The 10,241-nt window shown below is 51.3% G+C and overlaps 1 protein-coding gene across 1 annotated transcript in view; it reads right to left on the minus strand.

The window, feature by feature from the left end:
- TRIB2 (tribbles pseudokinase 2) overlaps positions 1 to 3,563 on the minus strand; it is a 26,139-nt gene extending 22,576 nt beyond the window's left edge. The window contains exon 1 of the mRNA XM_044660369.1: positions 3,326 to 3,563. Coding sequence (XP_044516304.1) covers positions 3,326 to 3,480 — 155 coding nt within the window. The 5' untranslated portion in view covers positions 3,481 to 3,563. The remainder of the gene's footprint in view (positions 1 to 3,325) is intronic.
- Positions 3,564 to 10,241: the final 6,678 nt, after the last annotated feature.

Below are 10,241 nucleotides of genomic sequence, written 5' to 3' on the forward strand. Positions count from 1 at the left end.
CCTCCTCCGGCTTGGACGTTCCACGTTCCAGATTTCTGCCCAACACTCTTAAATCTATATTTCTGAGGCTCCCCCCAAGAGAACATTCTCTTCCCTAAGGTTCCCTCCCATTTCTTCTAGACTCTGGTTAGAGGTTCCTTTCCAATGGAACAGCCTGTGATCCTGGGACAATGACCAGTGCCACAAGGAGGGTGAATGAATCAGGAAAAGCTAAAAGCAGGGCACCCTCAAGTGCAGCTTCCCTGGAGAGTGGGAGATGGGTGGGAGCCGAGGTGTGGAGGAGAAGTATCCAGACTGCATGCACTTTGAGTGAGGATGTTTCTCTTGGAGCTTGCATTGGGTTTACCTTGACTTCCCTGTTGGGACATGGGCCAGCTACCCCCGATCCAACAGACCCCGCCTCCCTCCTCAGCTCACTTCCTGCATCCAGTGAAAAACCAGGCCCCAACTCAGGCACCAGAGGGGGAAGCACCCAGCAATGGGATGCAGCAAGGTTCGAGTTTTCATCCTGCATCTTATGCTAATAGCTGGAGGTCCAAGGCCTTTAGTCTTTCTAGGCTTCCGCTTCCTCACCGGGGGAAGGCTGAGAATGGACTGGTCTATACCCCATGCCTCCGACTTCGAATTCTACCCCCTCTCTGTCTCTCTGAAAGGTCTGATTTCCTCTCCATTCAGGATAGGAGAGGGCGCAGGGATGCTGTCCAGGGTCCTTTGGAGTGATAAGACTTTCAGGTCTGGGTCCTTCATAGAGGACTCATGAAGGAGAGCCCACCTCAGCTAGAAGCCACTTATCTGAGGCCTCTAAAGAACACCACAACGATACACCCTAGAAACAGCCTGCGGAGCCACCTCCTGAGCACATCCCTGCCCACTGCCCAGAAAGTCAAGGGGCGTTCCACACCAGGTGCTCCGTACGATGATCGAGTCACCAGTCTGGACGGGAAGGACCTCCTCATCCTCGTACAAGGCTCCCAAAACCTCTTTGAAGCACCCGGAAAAAGCCTTTCCTACTGCCCACTGCAAAGCCATCCATTTAGAGATTCCCTGACCCGGGGCTTCACTCCTGAACCACCACATCCATTCCTAAGGGCATCCTCCTCCAAGATCTCTAGGCACTGACACCCAGAAGGTGTAGCATGGAGCCATTCTTCACTTCCCTCCACTACAACAGAATCCATCCAATTCCTGGAATCCCAGATGTTGCTTCACCATCTGCTGGTGCTGAGTCTCCAGAGAATCTTGCCACCCTTATCTCTAACTCTCCAAACCCCACCCCCAGTGGTCCCCAGTGACTAAATTCTTGCTTCAGTCCCAATCGGGGGAAGAAAGGAGAAGTAGAGAAACATCTTCAGCAGCTCAGAAGGCTGCAGTGAGCTCATCAGCATGGCCACAGCCACTCTCATCTTCTCCCAGAGTTGCATCCCCCAATGCAGACAGGAAAGTACATCCCACAGCACATCCAAACACCCATAACCCACCCTGCCTGCTTCTTTGCCAGGTCTTCTGGGTAGACCTTTTTAAGGGAAGAGACGACACCAACAACGGTGGTGTGATCTGGCCCAAGGTCGAAAGTCAGGTCTCTTGGTATATGGAGAAGCAGAAGGCGCATAAGCCCTTAGAACAAAGACCATTGAATTTCAGAACCAAGAGAATCCTCATTGATCATTTAGTTCTGACCTTCATTTGCCAGAGAGGGGCAGAGAGGCATTCAATTTGCCCAAGACCATACAGGTACAGCAGATGGCACATTGTGAGCACTTAATATTTCTTGATTGATGATTGCTTCTAGAGCTAGACTATGGGATTCAAATGTCAGTTCCGAGAGAAAGAACATGTGGGAACTTGAACAAATGACCTCCCCTCTTTAGGACGCTTTTCCCAAAATGAAATATTGAATTAAGTCAGGGGTTCTGAATTTGGGGGGCCCAAACTTGTTTTTTTATGATTTGATAACTCTCAATATCATCGGCCTTTCTCTGTATTTTATTGCATGCACCTAAAAGCATCATTTGAGGAGGGGGCTTCACCAGAAGGACTGCCAAAGGGGTCCAGAACACAAACAGGTATAGTACGTTTAGAGTATGGCATCTCTGAGGATGCCACTCTTTCCTCCTCTGAACCAGAGGATATCCTCTGCAAATACTATGACTTTTCAACCAAGTAACATTTTTTCTTTAAATTTAGTTGGCAGAGGGGCAGGTAGGTGGCTCAATGGCCTAGAGATGGGAGGTCCTGGGTTCCAATCTGCCTTGAGACATTTCCTAGTTGTATAACCCTGGGAAAGTCACTTAACTCCCACTACCTAGCCCTTATTTCTCTTCTGCCTTGGAACCGATACACACTATTGATCTTAAGACAGAAAGTAAGGGCTTAAAAATAAACAAAAAAATAATCAAAGAATCAAATGAATGAATAAATAAATAAATGCATTTAAGTGGCAGAAAACCCAGGATGATGTGTGAGTCCTGCTGAGCTCTATGCTGCCCACATTTCATTTGCGAACTGAAAGATCACCTCAGAGACCACCTGGTCTGACCCCCTTGTTTTACCGAGAAGGAAATGTAGAGAGAAGGGCAAGCATGTGCCATGGTTACACAATATTTAGGAGCAGAACAGGAGATGACCTGGGTTTGCCAAGTAAAAAGAGAGAACTGAGGATTGAGAGCCTGCACAGTAGAAAAATCCTAGGATTTTGCCTCGGAAGGCCTGGTTTCCGTTCCACACTCCCCTACTCATTAGCTGTGTGTGTGACATTGGGGCAAACCCTCTCTCAGCCTCAATTCATTCACCTCCTTTTGGAGGTGCACCAGTAGAAGGTGTTTATTCACTTGAGAGATCCTCATTCATACCCACAAACTCACCCGTCTGGCCCCTATCCCTGCCTCTATTAATATTATCCAATTACAATGGGTTGTATCCATAGACATATTTTGGCTTTCTCATCTTTTAGGCTATTGATGAAATCCTCCAAGAGTTGATTATCTTCTAGACCCTTTTACTCACGCTTACCCTTTCTCTCTTCATGGAAACCTAGATTTAAGTAGAGTTGGAAGGGACCTGAGAGGCCACCAAGCTGCACCTCTCTGTTTTACAGAGGAGGTCAATGTGTCCCATTGATGGTAAGGTTTTGAGAAAGACTGAAATTCAGGTCTTCCTGACACCACGCCCAGCCCTCTCTCCAATGGATTACTGAATTGCCTCTCAGGCAACATACTTGCCATCCTCAAACTTCTCACACATCTCTGGACTACTTCTGTCAGAGAAGCAGCCTTACCGGCAGGCCACAGCAGTGAGGAATTCAGGGGACGGACGGGGAGTGCCTTACCTTTCCTCATCCTTGAAGATGAACTTTCGAAGCTTGAGGTCCCGAAGGACCAGTCCCCCGTCATGACAATGAGCGACTGCAGATGCGATCTGGTAGAAAAGTTTGGCGGCTTCCTCCTCCTTCAGCTTCTTGCAGGTTCGCACAAAGGAATGCATGTCCCCATAGCTCCGTTCAAAGAATACATACGCCTTGGTCTCCCCAAGGAGAATTTCGGTGATTTGGTTGATGTTGTTGTGGGCAGGTAGGCAGAAGCAGGGAGCCAGAGACTCCTGGTAGCAGCCAACATCAAATACCTGGAGAGAGGCAGAAGCAGAAGAGCAGAGGGTCAGGGTTTGCCTCGACTGGACACCCAAGGGTCAATACGACCAGAGAAAGAATGTCAGAGCAGGCGGGATCTTACGACACGGAATATCAGACCTGAGAGAGGCCCTAAAACAAAGAACAGAAGCTGTCACAGCCAGAAGACTCCTCGGAACACATCATAGAATATCTGAGCAAGGAAGCTTAGAACACAGAACATCTGAGCTGGGAGGGCTTTGAACACAGAATATTCCAAGCCTAAAACACAAGGTCAGAGTTGAAAGGAACCTTGGGACTGAGAATGTCAGCTCTGGGAAGTCAAGCTGGAAGGAACCTTAGAACATAGAACAAAAATATGTTCAATCTAGGAGCAACCTCGGAAAACAAACACTAAAAGCAACCAGAAAATGCTGGTCATGGACAGACCATTAGAGGTCTGGAGTCTGACGCCCACCGCCAATTATACAAAGATGGAGAAGAAAAAGAACTTGGCCAGGGGTCCCCCTGAGTTAAGCAGAGGGCCAGGACTACAGCTAGGAGCTGGAATCTCTTAGATTCTATTTTCTAGACCATTCATTTCTTTAGAACAGCTAGACGGCGACTCCCTCGTGCAACACCCTGAGCTAGATATGGAAGGGATACAAAGACGAGGAAGGCCCAAGGGGGTTTCAGTCTAGCAGGAGAGGAAGACCTTGTACAAACAGCTGTAACCCCAGGAGAACCCGCCTGAGACATACAAAGGGCTGCCGGCATTCTGAGGAGTCGCTTCTTTTGAAAAGGGAGTGGGGGAGAGAAGAAGGCTTCCCGGGGAGCTGTGGCCGAAGTGGGGCCCTAAAGGATGGGGAAGATGCCAACAGGGAGAGAGGCAGGAGAGTGGGGAATCCCAGGCCCAAAGGCACTCATAAAACCACCTCCGCGGCAGTGATTTCCTCGCTCTCCTCTTCTTAATGGTCGGTAAATCAGAGGCATTTGCGAGCTAAAGGCACGCGGCATCCCCAGCGCCCCACCTCCCAGGGACCCGGGCTGCCAAACGTGCCGGAAGCCTGGTCTATTGTCTCCAAGTCCTTGAATTCACCATGTGCCTGGCCAGCATGGCCAGGAATGAAGGCTAGCGATGCCATTCATGGGAGAGCTGGGGAAGGAGAGGCAGGCAGACACCAAGTGTGGGCGGAACGGCTACTTAGAAAGCAGCTGGGCTAAAAGCGGGCTCTGGACAATGCCCTTCAGAGCATCAATGAACCGCCAGTGGGTGCTTTGGGAGTCCGTCAGCTCCCATGTAGAGGTGGCAGCTCGGAGATCTTGCCTCAGAAGCCGAGATTCTCAGAGCATTTTAAGGTTATTCCCTGGGATCGTCGACAACAAGATTTAGTACTCGGAGGGCTCGGAGAGCTCATTCATTCACAAACATTCATTTTCCAAGTGGGGAAATTGAGGAAGGGAGAGGTGAAATGACCTCTTTAAGGTCATATCGGCCATCAGGGTCAGAGTTAGGATTTCATCTCAGGTTAAAAGACCATCGATTTAAAGTTAGAAGGGATGCCGGAGTCCACCCCATCTACTCATTTCTCAGATGAGAAAACCGAGGCTTATGGGGTGGGGGGAGAGACTTAGCTGAAGGATGACAGCCCAAGGGGGGCAGAGGCTCTGAGAGAAGCCAGGGTACAGGGGCTAAGGCTGGAGGGGGTTGTGACGGTGGGGGAACAAGCTCTAATAAATATATCTCGGGAAAGCCACCGGGCGGCCACCGCGGCGGCAGCTGAGAATTTAAGAATGAACACACGGACGTCTCTTCCAAGACCACAAATCACCCAGGGAGACCGTCAAGTGCTGACCTCAGAGCTCTGCCCTCAGAGGCTGGGGCCATTACGGTTAGGAAATGCCCGAGCCAACTGCAACCCTCCAAGTGGGGCACCAGGACCTGGGGGAAGCCTCCCAGATTTCTCGGCGAGGACTCCCAGGTCTGCCATGGCAGACGGAACCAGCCAGCGCCAGAGGGCGTGTTTGAGGAGAGCCAAATGTGGGGCGGCATTTTTCTGTTGAACATTCCTAATTGCATTTGATTATAATTTACTATCCACTCCGAGGGGGGCAGATTGTCTTTTTATTTTTTTAACCAACCAAAGCGGTTTCCTGAGATGATTCTCGAGAAATATTAAAGGAACGTGAGTTCTGGCCTTTGGGAACTTGAAATGGGAAGGTAGGAAAACGCCCTCAGTTTGGGCATCTGAACACTTGGGTTCATTCGTGTCTCTATCTGCCATTCTTACTAGTCTGGCAGGTAGCACTTCCCCTTTGGGCCTCAGTTTCCTTCTCTCTCAGATGAAGGGGTGGAATGAGAATACTTTAGGATCATCGATTGAGTATCAAAATGATGCAACTTCATTTCACAGATGGGGAAACTGAGGCACAGCCTGAGAGGGAAGCAACCTGGCCCACCAGAACCAAGGTTAGTAGCAATAGAGGATTCAAACTCAGACCCCTTGACTGGATTCAGGGTTCTCTGTTGTTCTGTCCACCCATGCCAGAGCTGTTGGAAGGGGCCCGAGAACACAGAGTTCGGGGGCTTTCCAGGATCTGAACAGCTACATCGTGAAGCAGCCTAGAACAATAGAAACTCTGGCAGACCTAGACTGAAATCTCAGCTCAGTGACTTTGTACAAGTCACTTAACCTTCTTTGGGCCTCGGTGATCTCACGGATAAAATGGAGGAGCCAGACTGGACGGCCTTTAGCATCTCTTCCAGCTCTGAACCCAGGATCTCCTCATTTTATAAAGATGGAAGGTGCGTAGAAGATTTTACCTCTGTCCCATCAGGACCTCACAAGGTCCCTCACCCAGAGGGAAGTCAAGAAAAGCTGAGTTTGAACCCCCTTCCCCTCTCAGATCTTCCTTAGCAGGGGCGACTAGATGGCACAGTGGATAGAGCATCAGGCCAGGATTTGGGACCTGAGTTCAAATCTTTGTGCCTTCGACCTTTCTGAGCTGTGTGACCCTGGAAAGGTTGTTGAACCCCATTTGCTAAGTCTTTGCCCTTCTGTCTCAAGAGTTGTTACTAGGTCAGAAAGCAAGAAAAGCTTGTTTAGTTCCAGAGTGTCAGTTGCCTCTTTTGTAAAACAGGGATGATAAGAATAGCCTCTACCGCTAGCATCCAAAAGATAATGAATGAATACAGGGGGTGCGATCTGTAAACCCCGGAGATTAAAGCTCAGCTCCTGTTAGGAGAAGAAGGGTTTGATCCCCATTTAGGGAATTGAACTGGCTCAGAAGAGGCTAAAAAACACCCAGAGGATGGCAGGAGAGTGACCCTGGCAAGCCGCCCTCAGCCCCTGCCTCCCAACTGTTCCTTCTGCCCTCCTCTGCGGCTTCCTCTCCTCTACAGGGCCGAGGGAGCCCTCCCTGGGGCAGGGATCCCTCTTGGCAGGAGAGAGATTTCCTAAAATCAAAGATGGAAGCATGAGCCAGTCCAGCAGTGAGGGGGAGCGGAGAGGAGGGAAGGTTCCCGTCCAAGATGGCAGCCAGTCTACAAAAACATTGCGGGCCCTTCCGTCTCCCAGAAGGAGCAAGAGCCCAATTTTTATTAGAGGAAATCACTCCATTTATGAGCTCGCATTGCCAATCAATCCCCCTCAGGCCCCTCAAGAGGAAACCCAGCCCTGCATTCGCTGCGTCTGGTTTCTTCATTTGGGGAGAGCAACCAATGACACCTCTCCAAACGCTGGCGCCCAAAGGGGTCATCCAGGCTGTCCGACCCACTTATTTTATAGAGGAAGAGTCAGAGATCCAGAGGAGGGAAGTCACAGGGTCACAGACGGAGAGCAGGGAGGACCCTGGGAAGTCATCTGATGTCCCTTCCCTGGCCAGGAGACACTCCATGGCAAGCCCCATGAGCTCTTGACCTCTCCTTGGAATCCCTGGCTTACTTCAAGGGCCCGCTGAGCCGCCCCCTCCTCCAGGAAGGCAAGTCCTCTCCTAGCAGTTGCTAGGACAGTCACACCAGAAATCCCCTTCTGTATTTTTTAATCTACTTTATATGTCATGTTCAGAGTACCTGATGGCTTTCTAAAAAATGCTTCCTTCCCATCTCAGGATCAATACTTGGTATTGGTTCAAGAAGAGCAGGAAGGGCTAGGCAATGGGGTTAAGAGACTAGCCCAAGGTCACACAGTCAGGAAATGCCTGAGGCCAGATCTGAACTCAAGATCTCTTGCCTCTAGGTCTGGCTCTCCATTACTGAGCCACTTAGCTGCCCCCTGCCTCCTCTTACTATGAGATAAGCTCCCTGAATTCAGGATCTGGTTGGGTTCTTGCCTCTGTGTCACCCCAAAGGGCCTACCATGTCCTTATTGTCCCACAGGACCCCCCCAGGTCTTCTTTCTCCTGGTTCCATATCTAGGGCTCTTTCCATGCCCCCTACTTCATGAATGGTGAATTACTGAACCCCAAAGAGGACGAGTAACAAAGTCAGAAAGATTGCAGTTCAAGATCTGCTTCTGAGACAAATCTGCCCCATGGAAAGGCCTTTCCACACCAAGAGTCCCTCACAGTGCAGAAAAGGAGGAAAAACCATTCTGCCAAATTAAGATGGTCAATATTCTTCCCGAGCCTTCATTCTCTCTGGTGTTTGAAGTCAACAGAATCCTCTGGTCAATGACAGATCAGAAGAACTTCTTAAGAGAATCATCAGGGCAGGGAGGTGGCTCAGTAGACAGAGAGGCAGGCCAAGACATGGGAGGTCCTGGGTTCAAATATGGTCTCAGACACTTTCTAGCTGTGTGACCCTGGGCAAGTCACTTAACCTACTGGCCTCAGTTTCTTCAACTGTAAAATGGCACCTACCTCCCAGGGGTGTTGTGAGGGGATCAAATGAGATCATATTTGCAAAGTGTCTAACACAGGGCTTGGTATACAGTAGGCACTTAATAAAGGCGTTTCTCTCCTCTTTCTGCTGCCCCTTGTCACCTCTTCAATCGAATTGGTATTTGATGGGCCCCCCATCATCATGATCCCTGCTCTGCCTATCCTTTGTGGCTGCAGGTTCCTGTTTGGCTGACCTGTATTTGGGGAGCTTTTGTTCTCGAGTCCAAAAAAATGAGGCAGAAGGAGCCCCCCCTGCAGGAGCCCAGGCTCGGCGGGGTCAGGCTTTCCCTCGCCATTCTGCTGAGAGCCCCAGCGCTGCCTGCAGCCTGGGCTTCCCTGAGCATCATTGTCTGCGAGCAGGTAGGAGCAGGGAAAGCGTGCCTTCCCGGCTCCTGCGGAACAGCAACACCCATCCTGTCCTGGGGGGGGCACCAGGGAGCCCTTTCACTGGCGGGGGGGACCTGGCCGGCCATTCCCAGCCCCAGCCCGAGGGTATTGTTAGGACTCAGACCAATGGCGGGACACAGGTTTACACAAAGTCCGCAATGAATGACTGAATTCCAAGGATGAGCAGAAAGGGCTGCCTCATGGGGAGCAGCCTGCGGGGTGGGCCTGGGCCCAGCGGCCAGGAGCAGCTGGACTCATCCCAGTCACCTGAGGGGAGCAGCTACCTTCCTGGCTCTGGCCTCAGTTTCTTCATTTGTAAAAAAAAGAAAAAGAAAGAAAAAGAAAAGGGGGGGATGGGGAGAATAACCATGAAGGCTCCTTCCAGCTTTGAGTCAGCAACGTGGTCAGCTCTGGTGGAAACAAAGGACTCTCACACAGAACTTTCCTTGGGAGGCTCTCCCTCGGCCAAGCGACCTCGATTCTGCTCAAAGGCTGAATAAGGCCCTTTAGTGATTGGCTGTGCCGGAGCAACTTGGGCTCCCTGGGATGTGACCCTCCGAGGCTGCCAGGACTGCTGGCCCCGGCCACATGGGCTCCCCTCTCCGGGGAGTTCACGGAGCAGGGCCGCTGGGGTGGTCCTCCTTGAAAGGGCGGAGAGGAGATGCCTTCCAGCCCGAAATCAAGGGCCGGGACAGGGGCCGGGGGCGGCGGCTCGGAGTCCAGCACCCCGAGAAGGCAGAAAGCAAAGCCATTCCCCGTCTCTTCCCGGAGGTTAGTTCGAGCCTCAAAGATGGTGGGAGGAGGCGGTTCAATCCGAACTGCAATAAAACCTGCCTAAACATTCCAGATACAGCTGGGGGGAGGGAGGGGCACACAATCCACGCATTCGGAGCCAGCAAAAACCCTTTCAGGAGGCAGGAGGAATAGATCCGGTGCCTCGGGAGCCAGGAGACCTGGGTTCCCTCAGGTTCTACCTCTTCCAAGGCCTATGCCTCCCCTTGCACCTCAGTTTCCCCAATGGGCAAAACCAGGGACGATGACGTGAGGCTCGGTATCTTATAGCGGCATTCGGAGAAAAGCTCTTTTGTAAGCCGCGAAAGGCTACCTTCGCCACGTTAGCGTGGAGCAGGGCTGTGCTGCTCGCCCGGCTTCGCAGGGCCGAATGCCCCAAATGGCAGCCCTTATTCCACTTCCAAACCGAGAAGTTACAAAAAAAATCCCAGGCCGGACCCATGAAATGCTGATGCTGGCCAACTGCCCGCAGCAGGTTAATCCGGGCTGAGCCTAGTTCTGCGGCTTCGGTATTTTCCAGGACTACCGGGGGAGGCACACACACACACACACACACACACACACACACACACACACACAC

Source organism: Gracilinanus agilis, chromosome 2 (genome assembly GCF_016433145.1).
Source record: "Gracilinanus agilis isolate LMUSP501 chromosome 2, AgileGrace, whole genome shotgun sequence".
NCBI lineage: Eukaryota > Metazoa > Chordata > Mammalia > Didelphimorphia > Didelphidae > Gracilinanus > Gracilinanus agilis.